General features: G+C 43.4%; 1 protein-coding gene across 13 annotated transcripts in view; it reads right to left on the bottom strand.

Annotated features, from left to right (window-relative positions):
* CAPRIN2 (caprin family member 2) overlaps window positions 1-4,908 on the bottom strand; it is a 35,105-nt gene extending 30,197 nt beyond the window's left edge. For 4 of the 13 annotated variants that reach the window (XM_065681912.1, XM_065682012.1, XM_065682003.1 and 1 more), the window contains exons 1-3: window positions 3,774-4,205; window positions 3,437-3,696; window positions 1,557-1,619 (exon numbers count right to left, since the gene is read on the bottom strand). In XM_065681912.1, coding sequence (XP_065537984.1) covers window positions 1,557-1,619; window positions 3,437-3,696; window positions 3,774-3,786 — 336 coding nt within the window. In that variant the 5' untranslated portion in view covers window positions 3,787-4,205. Of the gene's footprint in view, window positions 1-1,556; window positions 1,620-3,436; window positions 3,697-3,773; window positions 4,209-4,834 lie in introns of those variants that run through there. The other 9 variants (XM_065681972.1, XM_065681983.1, XM_065681931.1 and 6 more) reach the window with 6 other exon arrangements.
* Between the last annotated feature and the right edge of the window lie 12,820 nt (window positions 4,909-17,728).

The raw sequence follows: 17,728 nt of genomic DNA, 5'->3' as shown, positions 1-17,728 counted from the left end.
AGAAGGACCAGCACAGGGGGAAAACAGGCTGGGAAGCAGCCACATGGAAAGACACCTGGAAGTCTGGGTTGATTGCTATTTTAATTATGTCAACAGTATGCCCTAGCAGCCCAAAGGGCCAACTGTGTCCTGAGGCATATCAAGTACAGCATAGCAAGCTGGTTGAGGCAGGTGATCACCCACTTCGCACTGGTGCGGCCCCACCTCAAGTACTATCTGTAGTTTCGGGCACCTCAATGCAAAAAGGACAAACTATTAGAGGGTGTCCAGAGGAGGGCACCCAACATGGTTAAAAGGCCTAGAGGCCAGGACTTACAAGTCTCACACTGTTCAGCTTAGAGAAGGTTAAGGGATGACCCAATTACAGCCTACACCTGCCTTAAAGGTGGCAGTGGAGGGGAAGCTGCTGATCTCCTCTCCTTTGTGACCAGCAATAGGACACAAGGAAATAAAATGAAGCTGCCTCAGAGGAAGTTCATGGTGAATATTAGGAAAAGGTTCTTCACTGAAAGCATGGTTGGTCACCAGAACAGGCTCCCCACAGCACCAAGCCCATCAGTGTTCAAGGAGCACCTGGACAACACTTACTCATACTACTTCATGTTAGGTAGTCCTGCAAGGAGTTGGACTCACGATCCATATGGGTTCCCTTCCAAGTTGAGATATTCTACAATTCTATAACTAGAGCAATAAACCCTTTAAATTATGTGACACTGCTACTCAGATATGCTTAAGTAATTGTTTTCATGTTACAGAAACTTTGTCTCAGTTCTAGAATCCATTCTAGTCAAAGACAGGGAAAAAAAAAAAACAGAACTGCTGTTTAACATTAGGCAAGTTTGCACCAGCTCCACAAAGTGGATCCCATTTGTTTAGTGATCTTGCTTCCTGGAATTCCAAACTCTAGCAACCTGATGTACAAGACATTGCTCTAACAGCATTTGAGAGTGCTGGTGACTCACAGCTTTCTAACTGCAACACTAGAAGGACAAGAGAGCATTCCAAACTGCATCAAGAACCCATAGCCAGATTCTTGTATTAGAGAAGCCTTTAGAAATCATGCAAGTTAGACCAGCATCTTCCTTCTACCACCAGGAACTGTTTGTCAGTTATATTTTAGCAGCTACTTGTAATCAACAGCATTGTGCAGCCAACTGGCAACTTCAAGTAACACCTATTAATGAAGATGTCATGAAGATTAATTAGCTACTCCAAAAGTCACGATGTCCAGGTGCAAATACAGCAATGCCACAAAGATAAGCTGCATATGGACACCCCCCCAAGAAAGGCGCAGGAGCACTGAAGCTGAAAGTCTACAGAGCAAAGATGAGTAAGTACCTTCTGTAACCTCCATCTTGTGTGCTGAGGTCAAAGTAGGAGACAAACCTTGTGGGCTCAACATTCAACTTAATTACCAATAATTCATCTATTTGGTTTTGTGAAAAATACCACCACAAGCATGCAGGCATTACTTCCGTGGAACACCACCACCTCCTTCAGCAACCTATCCTTCTGACATGGCTGAAGGTTTTGAGGGCATCCATTCCTGCACTTACCAACTGGTCTTGATTGAGAGCTTCTCCCTTCTTCAGGCGATCTTTGTAGTCTTCTAACTTAAGCTGCAGGAAAATACAAAATACATTTTTTTAATACCAATTTCTCTAATGCAGAGTATGGCATACAAGTTACATTTTCTGAACTGCATACTGCAACAGAATAAGCATTTTACTATTTGCTCATTTTCAGGAGAAAGGAACACAAATTTCTGCTGTGCCTTTGATTCAGCAATCTCATTCTCCAGGACCGTCTACTTCCCCTTCTTATCTTTGATCTTTCATCTCCTACTTGCTTTCTTTGTTTCATTTAAGAAACAGTAATGCATTGACCCTAGATCCAAACACATTGTGTCCTTAAAGGATGCTTTTTCAGATTTTCCAATTCCATCCTAGAATTCAGTTATCTTATCCTTGAATAATCCTACTTGACTTTCCTGAGCATGCCTTTCAAAATCTGGATTGAGTTATGTCATCAAGATTTTACAGCACTATTTCCTAAAAAATGAGACTGTTTTCAGGTAAGATTTATTTCTAATATACTGAAAGTCTTAAAAAGCTGAGGTAAACTATATAAAGCTATTAGGTATTATTCTTTATGCACACAGGGATTTCATGGCCATGAAGTTAAATACTATTTCATTTGTGTAATGACACACAGTTTTATTGACACAGTACCTATAGGAGCCTAGGAGTAGGACTACTTTCAGCTCATTTTAGTAAGACACCCTTTCATTTGCTGGTGAGGCCCTTTGTAATTCATGTGAAAAATCAACGATACTTGAGAAATTCACAACAATAAGCTTTCTTGGACAGAATCAGAATACCATGCAAAGCTAGTTAATCCCACAAAGACAACATGCTTATCTGACGTTATTCAAAATTACAGGATGATGCATGACATGAGACAGCAGTAATACTGCATCTCCTGCAGAAGGATCAAGTCCCCAGCCACATGGCCAGAAGTCTGATCTATGGTGAGCCTCTCCTCACCCTAAGACATACCACACAAAGCTTTTCAGACCTTTAGGGAAGGACAAAACAGTCACTGAATGGTTTTACTTACAAACCTGATCCAGTAATAAAAGAAACAGCACCATCATTTCTTTTCACCTTGCAGAAAATAGCTTTTTTCAAATTCAAAACCATGCATATAGTCTTCAATCGCCTGCCAATTAACTGAAAAGTCTCAGAATGCAGAAGCCTGACTAGTTATAGCCACAATATTTTAGGGGTATCATTACCTCAGTTCTTAACACTGTGCTGCATTCTCCCCCTATATTTATGCAAAGTGAAGGGCAATATATATCTAATATCATCTGACACTTGCATGAGTCAGAGGAAACACTGTTCTAATCTTCAATTTACATATATTTCTACATATTAGATATATGCAATTAATAGAAGAAATATGAAGATTTCCACAGAACTGCAAACTGCCTCCAAAACAGTTCCAAGTTAGTTCTGAACTAATTCAGCCTATTAGAGAAGCATCCTCAGCTTTGAGAAGCATCCCCAGCTTTGAGCAGCATTCAGTCACATTTGGTAAGTAGTGTGCATGCACTGTAAAGCCAGCAGCTGAGAGCAGGTCTCTAGTTAGCTGCATTCCCAATTCTCAGAAACAAATGTTATACACACAATGTCAAATGCAAGAAGCCCATTTCAGAACAATAAGGTTAAAAACCACCATTCTTATACAGGGTTACAAATGCGAACAAAAACCCACCAGCAAATCCAAGCTTAGGTCCTACCAGAAGTTATTTTTAAAATCAATGATTTCTTTCTACATACACACACAACCTTATTCCAGCTATTATAAAACAGGCACCAAGTTTTAGAACTCGCAGCTCAAACACATGCCACGCCAAAGAAAAGCAAGTTACCTTCTTTTTCTCAATATTCCTGATCTTGTGCTTGAGGCAGATAAGCCCATTATCAATGTAAGTCTCATATGCCTGGGAAGGAGAGGCTGCCGAGTTCAGCGCAGACTGCAGGGGGCTGGAGGGAGACTGGCTCTCACCAGACGGGTTCACCTGCTGCTTGGCCGCCTTCATGCTCCTTTCCTCCACCTCCTCTGACCGGCCTGAAGGTGATGGGTGACGGAAAGGGGCTTGGGAAAGCTGCACCATTGAAATGGATGGAGCTGCAAAGAAACTCCTTTTATTTAGCTCTCTCTCATTCCCCACCCCCCCCCCAACCCCCCTCTTTTTAAAATTACACCTTTTCTTATCATGTACTCCAGAAACGTAGCCACAAAACAGCCTCGGTATGAATTTATCACCACCTTTCAGTCTTCTTTCTCCCTTTTCAAAATATCTGTAGCAGGAATTTCAAAGCAAGGCAAACTTTGTATTGTTCAAGTCTCCCCACCCATCCAGACACCAGAAATCCTTTACATCGGCAGAATTTGCCAGCACAGGGGATGATTCCAGAAAACCAATATAGTGTCCATATAAAACCAGGCAGGTTTCCTGCACACATCACCCACCAGGGAAAAAACTGCAAGCAAGCAATTGCAAATCATGCTTCCAGCCTCACACCCAGGCTGCAGCCTGAACGAAGATTTAGAAGTGGCACGCCTGAAGATACAGCTCCTCTTCCCGTCACCCCCGTTAAATCAGTTTTACCCCCTCGTGACCTTTACAGCAATTCTACAGAAGAATTGAACTAAAAAGACTTCAACTGAAAAAGACAAAACCAGATCACTTTATAAAGCGAGCAGCACACTCGGATACAACAGCTTCGCTGCTCCTGAAGAGCTCGGCTCTGCCTGCACCGAAAGATGGGCCCGTGCCACGACAAGGCACCAGCTCTGATGGGAGGGGCTGGGCTTTAACCTTGAGCACCGAGTTTCTGTAAGAGATGCTCCGCCACCCTCATCTCCAACTACTTACTGACACCTGCTCCTGGAAAGCAATGACACCACATTTCTGCCTGCAGGCGGGCCTGCGGCACAGCTCCCCGGCGGGCGCCGAGCCGGGGAAACCGGCATCGCGCCGGGACGCCCGCTCAGCCTCCGCCGGCGGGCAGGGAGCCTCCGCCGCACCCCGCCGGCCCCGAAGCCCACCGAAGGGAGGGCTCGGGGGCAGCCCTTCATCACGCCCTTGCCAGGGACGGTGAGGAAGCGCCTCCCGGGAAGAGATGCCGGACTCCCGGCCCACCCCGAGCAAGGCGAACGAGGAGAAGAGAACAGAGAGAGCAGCGGCGGCGGCGGCGGCGTCCCTGCCGCCAGCATCGCCGCCGCGGGCCCCGCGCCGCCTCGCACCCGCCTCCCCACTCACCTCGCTGCCCGCACACGCTCAGGCCCGCCCCGCCGCCCGCCCCTCGCCTAATATAGCGGCGGCGGAAGGGCGGAGCGGGGCCCGCCGCCGGGGTCACCGCCCGCCTCCCAATCGGCGGCGCCGCCTCACCTGCCCGTCCGCCTTCCCCCGCCGGGAGCGGCGGCCGGGGCGGGGCGTCGCCGTGTGGAGAGCCTGGCGGGCCGCCCCTCGCCGCGGGGGCGGGGGCGTGGGGGGTCTGCGCCGCCGGGCGGGGCCTGCTGCTGGGTCGTCATCTTCGTGCGGAGGGGATGCGGGGAGGGACGCGGCGCCGTGCTTCGCGCTGTGCGTGAGGGGAGGGTCACCCAGGCCCCCCCGGAAGCCGTGTATCACACCAGCCCCTCGAAACAGTCGGCCAAGGGCAGGCTGGCTTGGCACCCCACTGCGAGGAGATCCCGGCCTTCTCCACCACGCAGGGCCCAGTCACACCCTTCACTAGCATTCCGTGGCCACTGGGTTTGGGTGGCTGTGGGACAGCAAGAAATGTTGGGTCGTGCCTGTTTAAACCAGCAGAAAGGTTCCTCTGGGCCACTATGGAGCCCTCTGAGGGGACATGGAACTGCTGGAACAAGTCCAGAGGAGGGCCATGAGGATGATCAGGGACTGGAGCACCTCCCGTATGAAGACAGGCTGAGAAAGCTGGGGCTGTTCAGCCTGGAGAAGAGAAGGCTGCGTGGAGACCTCATAGCAGCCTTCCAGTATCTGAAGGGGGCCTATAGGGATGCTGGGGAGGGTCTCTTCGTCAGGGACTGTAGTGACAGGACAAGGGGTAACGGGTTAAAACTTAAACAGGGGAAGTTTAGATTGGATATAAGGAGGAAATTCTTTCCTGTAAGGGTGGTGAGGCACTGGAATCGGTTGCCCAGGGAGGTTGTGAGTGCTCCATCCCTGGTGGTGTTCAAGGCCAGGTTGGATGAGGCCTTGTGTGGGATGGTTTAGAGTGAGGTGTCCCTGCCCATGGCAGGGGGGTTGGAACTAGATGACCTTGAGGTCCTTTCCAACCCTAACTATTCTATGATTCTATGATTCTATGACTGACCGGTCTCCCTGTCCTCTTCATAACCAAAGATGTGTGTCCCCTGTATACTACAACTCAGTCATGTAAACAGTTGACAGCTAGTAAAACCACAAGTCCACTGAGCATACACAATAAAATGATCAGACTTCTGTCAACCTCTAAGAACATCATCAGCACCACACAAGCTATCAATGGCCGGAAAAACAGAGAAAGCAGATCTTCCAAGACCAGAAGACTAAGTGGAAGCTATGTTTTCTGTGTTTCTCTTTTCATGTCTAAAGTAATGGCCTAACAGGCTAAATATGTCTAATATATGATACGGCAGCTTCAGAGAGATGCTGAAAGTTGTGAAAGTTATGAAAATAGAGACATGAAAATAGAGGCTGCATGTAGACCTCATAGCAGCCTTGCAGTGTCTGAAGGGGGCCTACAAGGATGCTGGAGAGGGACTCTTTATTAGGGACTGTAGTGATAGGACAAGGGGTGATGGGTTAAAATTAAAACAGGGGAAGTTCAGGTTAGATACAAGGACGTTCTTTACTGTGAGGGTGGTGAGGCACTGGCACAGGTTGCCCAGAGAAGCTATGGCTGCCCTGTCCCTGGCAGTGTTCAAGGCAAGGCTGGATGGGGCTTTGAACAACCTGGTCTAGTGGAAGGTGTCCCTGCCCATGGCAGGGAAGTTGGAACTGGGTGAGCTTTAAGGTCCCTTCCAACCCAAACCCTTCTGTGATTCTGTGACTTTGAAAGAGGCAAAAATTAGTCAGTATGGAAGGATTGCAAAGAGGTTTCACGGCTTACCAAAGGTGCTTATATAGTACACAGCATGGATGAGAGACTGGGAGAGGAAAGGCTCACACCAAAGTAAGATCATGTTTAACAGTAAACCCAAGCAAATGATAAGTGAGTCAAACAACAAGAAGGATTCAGAGTAGCGCAGAATCAGATTCAGCCATATGGAACCACCTGTAGCATCCACAGTCTTGCCACTTCTCCCAGCTTAATCACAAGTCTCAAAATACACTATTTTTCTTAAAGCCCTAGCTCCTAGAATGAAGTCACTTTGTGAGGCAGGTTTTCATGACAGAGAATAAATGATAATGAATTCAACACAGCTTGTGTCTACGACAAGCAACACACACTGCAAGCCCTTCCAGTAGATTTCTGTTCTTTGTGTGGTTTTGTTCAAAGCTAGCACTAATGGGCTAGATCCTTGCAAAGTAATTACAAAATGAATGATCAATTAATGCATATATTAATAATAAGTCATAATTAATGTGCAGACACCTGGACTATTCTATAAATCATAATTACATCTTGAAAGCTACTTTATAGTGTGCTTTTACAATCAGAAAATTGTATAAAAGAGGAAAAAATTGAAAGATTCATATAAGCCAAATCTATATTTAAAATCAAAATATATTTGAACTTCTTTTTAATATAAATACAGAATAACTATTTGAGACTGATGCTATATACATTTATAGTACATAAATATAACCAAAGTTTAAAAATGCCAGGATTAAGTGCAGCCTAAATTAATTGGTTTAATGCCATTTTGCAGATCCATCGTGAGATAATCTTTAAGTAGATGATCATGTGATAGGTTATCACAGTCTAGCCAGACACCGATCATAGCCATGGAGTCCTAGACATTCAGCATTCTCAACCCGGAGACCTGAGCCCTTTACTCCAGGATCAGAAGGGGATTGCAATCTAATGGCTGAAGAAAAACATGCTGTTAATTTTTCCCATGTTATACTGATTCTGCTTATCCCCTTCAGCTGGGACTGCCCTGATTTTTCCCAGTCCCAGCAGTTTATCCCACTCATTTTCCTTGCATGCCTATCCCCCCAGGCTTGGTCTTTCTGCCCCAGTCTGCATGTTGTCAGAGTCACAGGCTCCTTTGCCCAATCCCTTCCAGTTTTCCACACCTGACTCTTCATGCAGCCTACCAAAACCCTTCCTAATCCTAGGGACATCCAGTGCCAGCCTGCCTCCCCCCAGGCAGCCGTGGCAAAGAATGAGACCAGGTTCCCACTTTGACTTCCTGACATCCCTTTTATTATTGTACTGAAACTCCAGAAAGTAAGTGGTTGTGTAGAATAAGATCAGATGCTTGTTAACTATAGGAGAGAAAGACAATACAAGTAAATGCGTAGCAAAGATTATACAGTGATGGACTAGGGAAGCCCTGCTTTACTCATGGAACATCTCTCAGGAAAGAAGGCTGAGGAACTCTGTAACCAACAAGGGATGAATACATTAGATCTCACAAAGAGGAATATTAGAATGACACCCGATTGGTTGGTAGAGCCTGAAGGATCTTAGGAAATATGTTGCTGCAGGGCTGTGCTGTGCTGCAAGGACTTTTTTCACTTATATACCCTGTGGCTATGTATCCGCTTTTCAGAACCGAAGCTAAGGAGTCTGGTGAAGGGGTGTTTCACTCAGTGCCCAGCATTGCTTTACACAAGCTGCCGCGCACCACATAACCAACTTTTGCAAATGCTTTTTAAAGATACACTTCTCCCTTTACACTCCAGATCCTTGTCTTATGTGTTTTCTCCACAGGATCCCAGGTTCCTTGTCCTTGTACAGAAACTTTTTTCTCCTTCCTTTTTACCTCCATGCTCCATCCTGCCTAGCAGAGTGGTTCATGTTCCTGCTCTTCTCTTTGCCAAAAGTGCCAGGCACCCCTTCCAATTCCCAGACTGTTTCAGTCTCCTCACTCAGTCCTTACCTTTCCAGAATTCGCGATCCTCTCCTCTCCCTCTCCTCTTTTGTTCCCCCCCCCCCTTCTACATTTTCATCAGATGTTTTATGATTTACATGATTTTCAAGGGAGAGGGAGCTTTAAAAGTAAGTAGAAATAGTTACTCTGCCTGGGAACAGCAATTACAAACTTAGTCAAATTTCACCTGTGTAGCTCCAGGCCAAACACAGTGTGTATAATTGAAGCCCACGTTAACACCTGTAAAGATCTGCAAAGGAACTGAGTTAACCTCCTTGGCAGAAGGCCTTTGGAGAATACACAAATTCAGCTGAAAGAGCTCTCTGTGGAGTATGTGCCAGCTGCCTGCGTATAGGCATATTGCACAAAAGCCACTCCTTGACAGCAAAGTTGAAATTCCTTTTCCCAGGTTTCTGGAATTTCAGTAAAACCATGGAAGGAACCCCATGAACTGCTTGTCTTTTTTGGTCACATTCTTGAAAATGGCTAACCCAGTAGGTCTAAATTCAGTTTGAGGCAGATATCTGGAATGAAAGAGTTCATCTGGAACAGAAAAAGCTGTTAAAGCAAAAGCAAATTTAAACAAAATAAATTGGAAAGTGCTGGGCAAACTTAGTAATAAGAGGTACCAGCTGAGAAGATGTGCTCCAAGCAGTAGCACCTGCTTCTCTTAGTTTCTCTGTCCTCACTTAGGACCTCATCAAACCTCAGTTGCAAAAGGGGAAATATTGCAGAGAAGGCATTCAAAAGGGATTCCTTTTGTGTGTGTGCATAGTGAAAATTTCAAAAGAAATCAACCAGTTTCCAAGGGTGAGATTAAAGGGAATGTTTGCCCAGAAATGCTTTGCAATAGGGACTGGCACATGACAGTGCATTTGTAATTTCTGTCAGAAGCACTTCTTTTATTGACCCCACGAAAAGAGCTTGCCTACTCATACGTCTGTGGAAGTTGAAACTCACACCTGTGCTTGTTCAGCTTTTCTGGCGGCTGAAGTCTGTCCAGAGTTGATGTGCAGAGAGCATGCAGACTGTAAGGCTTTGAATAGCTGTGGCACTCTGCTGTGAGGACCGCCCTCATTTTCAGTTTGTGAGTCGTGCTTCACCGTTTTCTCTCTGCTACTGAGCACATGGGCAAGAAGATGCTAAACTCAGATGCAGAGGACATAAAAGGGACATATATATGGGACATAAGAGTAGTCTGAGTGATAGACTACTGGGGAAACCTTGGAAATTTGGTGTTAAAATATGAGCAGGCTTGTAAAATTTGGCACTGAAAAGTTAGAAGGTAGTAGAAGTCAATTTTCCTTTAAGACCAATATTAATTCAGCTCATTTTACGTCTGTCAGCATTTTGATAAGTTAACACATTTAGAGTGTTATTTTCTCCATGGAACCACTCCTTTCCCCTTCTTTCATTTGGTGCTTGGCATGGATGTGGCCTTAGAACAAAACTGGATTGTGTGTTAAAACAGTTAATGAGTTCAGGACTTGCACCTTGCAGGATTTAGAAGATTTACAGTGAATGAGCAAAATAACTGCAGGAAAAGATGATTTTATGGATAATACAAGTGGACACTGATTTTAAGCTAAACTGAACTCTATTTCTGCTACAAACTTCTGAAGAACTTTACATGGATATGATCTTTTTCTAGATGGCTTAGGATCTGGTTCTAGAGCATTCACAACTGCAATAAGCAAAACCAGGGTGGATTCTTTCAACACAATACAGTCCTCTGTATACAAAGTATTCTGGAGAATGAGGCATTATATGTCTCAGATTACACACTCAAAGTCAGTAGCATCTATGACTTTTGCGATAGGGGAGTTAATCCTGCCTTCACCATTCACACGAATGCTGAGAAAAAGCTGCCCAGATTTTCCCCATTCAAAATCAGTGCTGTTTTCAAAACAGATCTCTATTATTTAGTTGGCAGTTTGTAGGAAAATGTTTTCTTTCCTAAACGTAAAGGGCAGTTCTGTGATGGGAAGAGTTTATTTTGAATAGGAACTGTAGAACTGCACGCATTCACCATTCTGCACAGGGATTAACTACAGGGTTACTGTGAGCTAGTTGTGCTGCCTTCACCTGCTCCTCTGGCAGAGCCCAGATAGCCCAGTGCTTCTGCACTTCCCAAGAAACAGCTGTAAATTGCTCAGTGACCCTGTCCTTCCATAGCAGCCCTGAAGCCCTTTGATGCTGCAGGCCTCCATTAAAATATTACTCCGCTATGTTGTATTTCTCCGTTAAAGCACTTTTTTTATCGTTTTCATTTCCATTAAAGTAACTTTGCAATTATTCTTTTAAATCCTTCTCCAACATCTGGGGTCCTTTTTCAGCTTTCTGAATTCTTATGTGAACATGCTAGTTCTCACAGAATTGTTCACTTGTCCACTGACTCAGCTGCAGGATCATTAATCGCTAATGGCTCCAGCCTCAGGCTAGTGGTGTCTCCTGGCATCTTACAGGCTTGGATCTCTGTCTGGCTGTGCCCTTATGATCATGGTGCATGGCTCAAAAATGTTTAAGTCATATAGGTCTTAAAAATATAACAGCCTGACTTGGTTGTTTCTTTATGCAGCTGGTCATCTTAGGTACAGTTATGCAGTAATCATAGTAATGACTTGGACAGCTTTCATGCCTTTCATCTTATGACCAATAACCCTAACTCCTCCAGAGAAGCTAATGGATTTTTATGATTCCCAGGGAAATACTAATGACAGATTTATTTCCTCCTTATTGCAATCTAAACACACCTTTGATTTCAGGCTTTTCAGGTGGACCCGTAGAAAATCTTTCACTTGTATTTCCCTTTGAATCTTACTATGTCATAGCTGTATTCAGAGACTCAATTAAACTTGATTTTAAAGTCTGATTTCAGACCATCACAGACTGTCCCTGCAATCTGATACTTTCTCTGCATCATTACCCAGTATGTTGCGAGGAAAGAAAAAAATAGGCCCCCCTTTCTTTTTCTCAGTAGAAAGAAAGGATGAGCTGCAGACAAATTGACATTCCTGAAACGTGTCTGTGACCTGAACTCAGGACTCAATTTCCATGGCTTCTTTTTTTTTTCCTTTTTATTTTTTTCGCCTTGTGCAGGTTCTGAGCAATTCCATATGCAAAATGTTATCCACCTGTATGTAACTGAAGAAAAAGAAGGAGAGAATTTGGCAACTTCTGAAAGTACTGTTATGAGATTCAGTCACATTTACATGAAATAATATGGTATTTATGTGGGGAAGATGTTAACAGAAGTTTAAAATGTGTGGTAAATAAAAATAATAGAGAAGGAAATAAAGAAGCAGAGACCCAAACCATCTTTGATAGCTTTATTAAAGTGGAGAGGTGTTTTCTAAAAATGTACATGCATATGCTTACTTTTACAGTGTTCATTTCATAGAATCATAGAATGGTTTGGGTTGGAAAAGACCCTGAGATCCTAGTTCCACCGCCCTGCCTTGGGTAGGGACGCCTCATACCAGACCTCACAAAATAAAACAATACTGATGACACGAATGCAAATAAACATGAGTTTAGGTATTTACAGGATAGGGCCTCTGTTTCTTGAAGACCTCCAATGATTCCATGTAGAATTCAAAATACGAAAAACAGTTTTGATCATAGTCCTTCATTTTCCTACCTTTCGATAAAATTCAGGCTCTTTATTAATTTGCATTCTAAAAAGACCATATATTTCTATTGCAACCATGACTTTCTTAGACTCACCAGCAAATAAATTGCTCATCCCTATATTTTTAAAAATAGCAGTTGATTCTTATCAGGAATAGGAATATTGTTGATGACTTACAACAGGGCTGAAACCACCCCTACAATTTCATAACTGTTAAAGCCTGTAAATTATTTCTTTTGCTCAGGACCCATATTATACATGTACATAAGCCCATGCTCAACTTTGAGCATTTGCCTCTTCCCACTGACTTCAGTAAGACAACATACAAATTTCATTCTTATTAAAAAGTCATATGGAAAAGCACGGGGGTTTTCTTTGTATTTGCTGGTTTTCCTGCTCACAAGAACTGTGATCTTAATGGGTTGGTTTGTCTTCTTAAAAAGGAGCAGTAAGTGCTTCATTGAGGTAAAAATCTTGACAGCTTTCCAGAACAGTGTTTGTATGCTAATGGAAAAGAGACAAGAAAGAACTTTACCTAAGGTATTGATGAATAATTGTTTATTCTCTGTATTATTCATATAATTCAGATACATATGTATTATTCTGTGTTAAAAGTTATGAATATTGCTGAATTCAGAGATCCTGCTGTAATAAAAGAGAGGGAAACAAAACCCTGCTCTTCCTGCAGCACTTCAAACATGCAGAAATGTAGTTATGAAAAAGCAGTGAATAACGTTGTCGAAAGCACACTGCTGCTATACCTCCTAGAGCCAATGGAATATGAGGAACATTTTCTGGTAAAAAAATAACAAAACCAGCTCTGAAGCTTGACAGAATATAGGAGAATATTTTCAGGTTTCCTGTTTTTCAACCAAGTCTACGCTAGCGCAACTGAAGACAAAAACCTGTGAAATAATCAGAACCTTCGGTCAAGGGCAATAGGGTGCTTTCAGATCCTCAGAAAAGCAGACCAGTGTTATACTCCTGCACCATTCCTACTGCTGATAAGAAAACAAAGAGCCAGCGGTAAGCCTGGGAGGGAGAGAGAGATTTAGTGACCATCCTACAGCTTGGAAGGAAAACTGTAACAAACACAAGAAAGTGCAACCTTGAAACCTTCTCTTACTGTAACGCTGGAAGGCAGCACAAACAGATGTGGTTATCTTATGTTTCAGTGATAAATAAATATGCATTCATTTCACAGACTAGAATGACCTAGATTGAACCTCCACATCAACAGCATGATGCACAGAATCGTTAACACATATTAAAAACCACTGGTTTTGAATGCTGCCCTGTCTTACATGTCTAGGTTATGGCCACACTGTCTTTGCCACTAGCACGTCAGCAAGAGCACAAATCCTGGGCCACGCTGGATGCCTGGATCATGGCCATGACTTCTCAGGCCTCAGAGACCGTTGGAACCACCTGAATTATTCAGTGCTACATGTAGGGATGTGAGCTCATGAACGCGAGCCTGTTGTGCTCTTGAGCTTCCATCCCAAGATCGCTGGTTGCACGCGCCAAGGTAGAGGCTGGGCACAAAGGCTATGTGACTGGTGAGTGGATCAGATCTCAGATGCAGAACCAGGAGCCAGCCTGGCTTATCACCCCCAAGTGCCCCGGGGTAGGTAGGACTCTGGGGAGCCATAGACCAAGTAGACAACTCTGCAGCTAAAAGCCTCCACTTCCAGAAATGCTAAGACCCTACAGCCAGCTCCAACATCCATGTTAACCAGAAATGCTCAGCCACTCTCAGAATAAAACCAAAAGCCCTGGGTCTGTAAATATTTTTTCACAGGTTTATCTTAAAGTACTTAAGTAATCCTGCAAGACAGCATCCAGCCTTCACTGAAGCCATGGGCTTCTCAGAGGCATTTTGCTCCTCACTCCCACTGTATTCAGTGGAGTCCTAAATGTGACTCGTGTTCACATACAGGAAAAAAAATCCAAGCAACTGAATATTTGGATATATTTTATGGCAGACATTTTAAAATTACACTCCCCCCCCCCCCCATTCCTCATTTACATGAGGAATTACTATGAAGAATTTACATGAGTGATTACTATGTTGCCAGGCCAGCAAAGCACAGACTTTAATACACAAGAAATTAATTGACTCCAATTTAAACACCTTTTTTTTTGGTAAATTTTTAGTTTCTTTCAACATTTTGGAAGTGTACTGGTTAGCTACTGAATGCTGTGTTAGACTCATGTTAATCATTCCAGCAAATCCTGTAAGTGCAGCATTCAGGCAGAGCTCAGTTAGCTTTATCCACCACCTTTTATGGGAATTTCGTGGTTGTCTGGAAGTTTCCCACCCGGGGAGAGAATGCTTGTGGTGATGAGTAGCATCCTGATGAGAGAGGGAAGCTAAACTGGTTTTTAATCACCTGTTGATTAGTTTCATCATGTTTCCTTTTTTATTCATCCTCCAAATATTCCATTGTCCTTAGGGGGTATCACCTGTGTCCAGCATTTTTTCATTGAGCTGCTTCTTTCCAATAGCCCTGGGCTACCTGCTTCCCTTCTTCGTCAGACAATTAGGCGATATGAAGTGTGTAGCATGTAGTGTGCAGCTGAAATGTTGCGAAGGAAAGAATGTCTTGAACTCATTATTTGGAGAGGTGCGTAATAATGAACTATTTGTGATGCTGTTGGAATAACGTATGAAATAAATTAAGTGGAATTGACTTTGCCATTTTGCATATGGTAATGGAGAGTTTAAAAGCAATGTTTTAAAAAATTAGGAAGTTGATTGGAATTATTATACATTCATTTTCTGCCTTGTACATTAATAAGAGAGCTGTGGCAGTGATTTCTAAATAAATAATAGAGAACAGTGACCTAGCATACATGCTTTAAAACCGTGATCTGAAAATTTCCCACTTGGTTGCATAGTCATGAGGTCTGTCACTTGCACATTTAATTTCCTTCGAATGATTTTGGCCCAGTGAATTATTATAATTATTAAATGAATGTACTGAAGACTGAATCATTCTTTATTTTTATTGCTATGTAGATACTAAAGCAGGTAAAAGTGATGATGAGTGTATGGGGGGGGGGGTGTAAAACCTAACGTTTTATTTATTTTGTTGGGCAGAAGTTTTCAACTAATTTGACATTTTAAATGAATTTAGAGCTTACAACAGATGGCAGAAAGACAGTCCTAAACCCACAAATCTCATTTTCCCTTGGGTTGGGTTGCTCACAACAACCCATGTATTTAAAAGGACTGTGGCTGAGAGTATGCAGTAGTGGTCAGCTAATACCCACAATTAAGTTGTATGTTTGGGGGTTTCGTTATTAAAACAAAACAAAACAAAACACCCAAGCTTTTAGAAAACCCGAAATAGAAAATGAATTTTGAAATTAGGTAGGAGTTGCAAGGGTTCCAGAGGATCTCAAGGACTGGATAATCCTTTTCCTCTTTAATCTCACACTACTCCACTTACTGACAAGCCATTTTACTTATGTTGATTTTAAGATATTTCCATGAATATTTTGAAGTTCTGTGCTAGACAGCTCCAGTTCTGCAGATACTGAGAACTGGATATGTGGCCTGATCCATCTCCCAGATGGCTACACATTGAGCCTATGATGTGTTTCCAAATTCAAGTCCTAAGTTTAGTAGTTTTAAAGTGACTTCTTGTAACAAGCAAAACACTGGAAAAGACAGAACAGAAGCAGCAGTACAGCACCAATCAGTCCTATGGTTTACCAAGCCAGAGCTGGGATAAGACCTGTGTGTGTTCTACCATCACTGGCTTTCCCCTCCCACATCCTCCTCCCTCAATAGCCTCACCTCCGTGAGATAAACCAGGACAAGTAGCTTGTAACAAGCTTGTAATGACTTCCTAGAGAGCAACATCTCAAACAATTCATCTGCTCGCCAATGCACATGCACCTAAGCCCTAAAAAAGTTGTAAAAGTACAAATACATAGTTACAGCTTACAACCCACCGAGTATGTGCTTTCTGTGTTACGGTGGGCTTCGTCTGCATGGATATTGTTTATAGAAGTGATTAAGACAAACTGAAATAACTAATTTTTGCAGCACAGCAAGAATGCCCTTTCAGTAGGAAATGTGATATTGTTGTAACCCTATTGTATTTTAGATATAGTATCCTAACCCTTGAATAACTCATGCTCTCTGACACAGATGCACTCAAGGACAAGGGAACTAATGAGGAAAGAGGAAAGCAGTTTGAAGTCAGGGGCCAGCTTTAAAGTTAGCAAGGGCCCTGAGTAAACTCCCCGTCCTGTACGCATATGCGTATGACTTACACTGTTGCTGCATTGCAACCAGTGGGCCCTGTGCGCAGAAATACTGGTGTACCATCTGTCAATTTTACATGGACATTTACAGCCACTTTAAAGGCCATTTATGTTGTCAGCACAGGGTATTGTGACCTGAGTGTAAACAGCAATCGGATTCTTGGTCTTTCTTAACTTTTGAAATAGCTACTCATCTTCAAAGACTATGAAATGAGAGAAAAATGTGAAGCAGGAAGAAGCAATTTTCACTTCATTCCAATTTAGACAGAGCAGAGGTGACAGTATAATTTTTGAACTCTCTTTTCACTAGGTTTGGCCAATAATCTGCCAGTAACCGACCAAACCATTCTAAACAAGGAGGCAGGTAATAATTTACATAGTTTCAAATCCTGTGTCTGTTTTCATTATAGAATATAGAGCTGAGAGGGGACCCAACCTGGGTCATGAAATTGGTTCCCCTGCAGCTCCAGGCAGCCAGAAAGCCTAATCCCTCATATAAACACTGTCCTTTTGTTTCGGCCAGCTCATGGATGTATAATCTCCAGGTTAGAAATTTAAGAGAAATCTACCTCATGGCTCACAGCTTGTAAACATTGCTGCTTTTCACCTAATTGAAGCAATGTAGGAAACAATAAGGAACTAATGTGGAAGGAAGGGTCTTGACTTTCCTGAGATTTCTGTATTAGAGAATCAAATCTAATCTGACTACAGCTTAGACTGCCAGGATTATCTTCTAAACTCCATGGCAGAAATTTCACCTCCGTAACTTCTCCCTTGCCCCTCAAAACCTACAAAAGTCTGAATTACACTTTCCTGAGTGGATATGAAATTGTTCCTATTTAATTTGAGTTTCTCTTCCGCTTCCCCTTCAGGTAAAAATGTGTCTGAGGTCACCGCAGATGGGTATTTTGCTCAAGGGAGGACACGTGGGAAGCCAGCTATCTCCACGCTGTTACACCAGCAGATCTCTGCTTGGCTGCGTGCCTTCTCCTCAACCCCATGCTGTCACCAGGCAGCCATCTGCAGCTCACCAGCTTCCCATCTAAGCCTCGGAGCCACGCATCGTGTTGCACAGAGCACTATTCACACAGACACACACAATAGCTGAGGGTTAGCTTGTATAAACGATGAGAGGTGATGCAGAGGGGATGGGCTCTTCACTCGCACGCCTTCAAAAGAGGAGAAAGTGCCTGCCCAGCA

This window comes from Lathamus discolor, chromosome 1, assembly GCF_037157495.1.
Source record: "Lathamus discolor isolate bLatDis1 chromosome 1, bLatDis1.hap1, whole genome shotgun sequence".
In the NCBI taxonomy this organism is placed as follows: Eukaryota; Metazoa; Chordata; class Aves; order Psittaciformes; family Psittacidae; genus Lathamus; species Lathamus discolor.
Note: the sequence above shows the minus strand (reverse complement) of the source record. Positions and strands in the feature narration are given on the sequence as shown.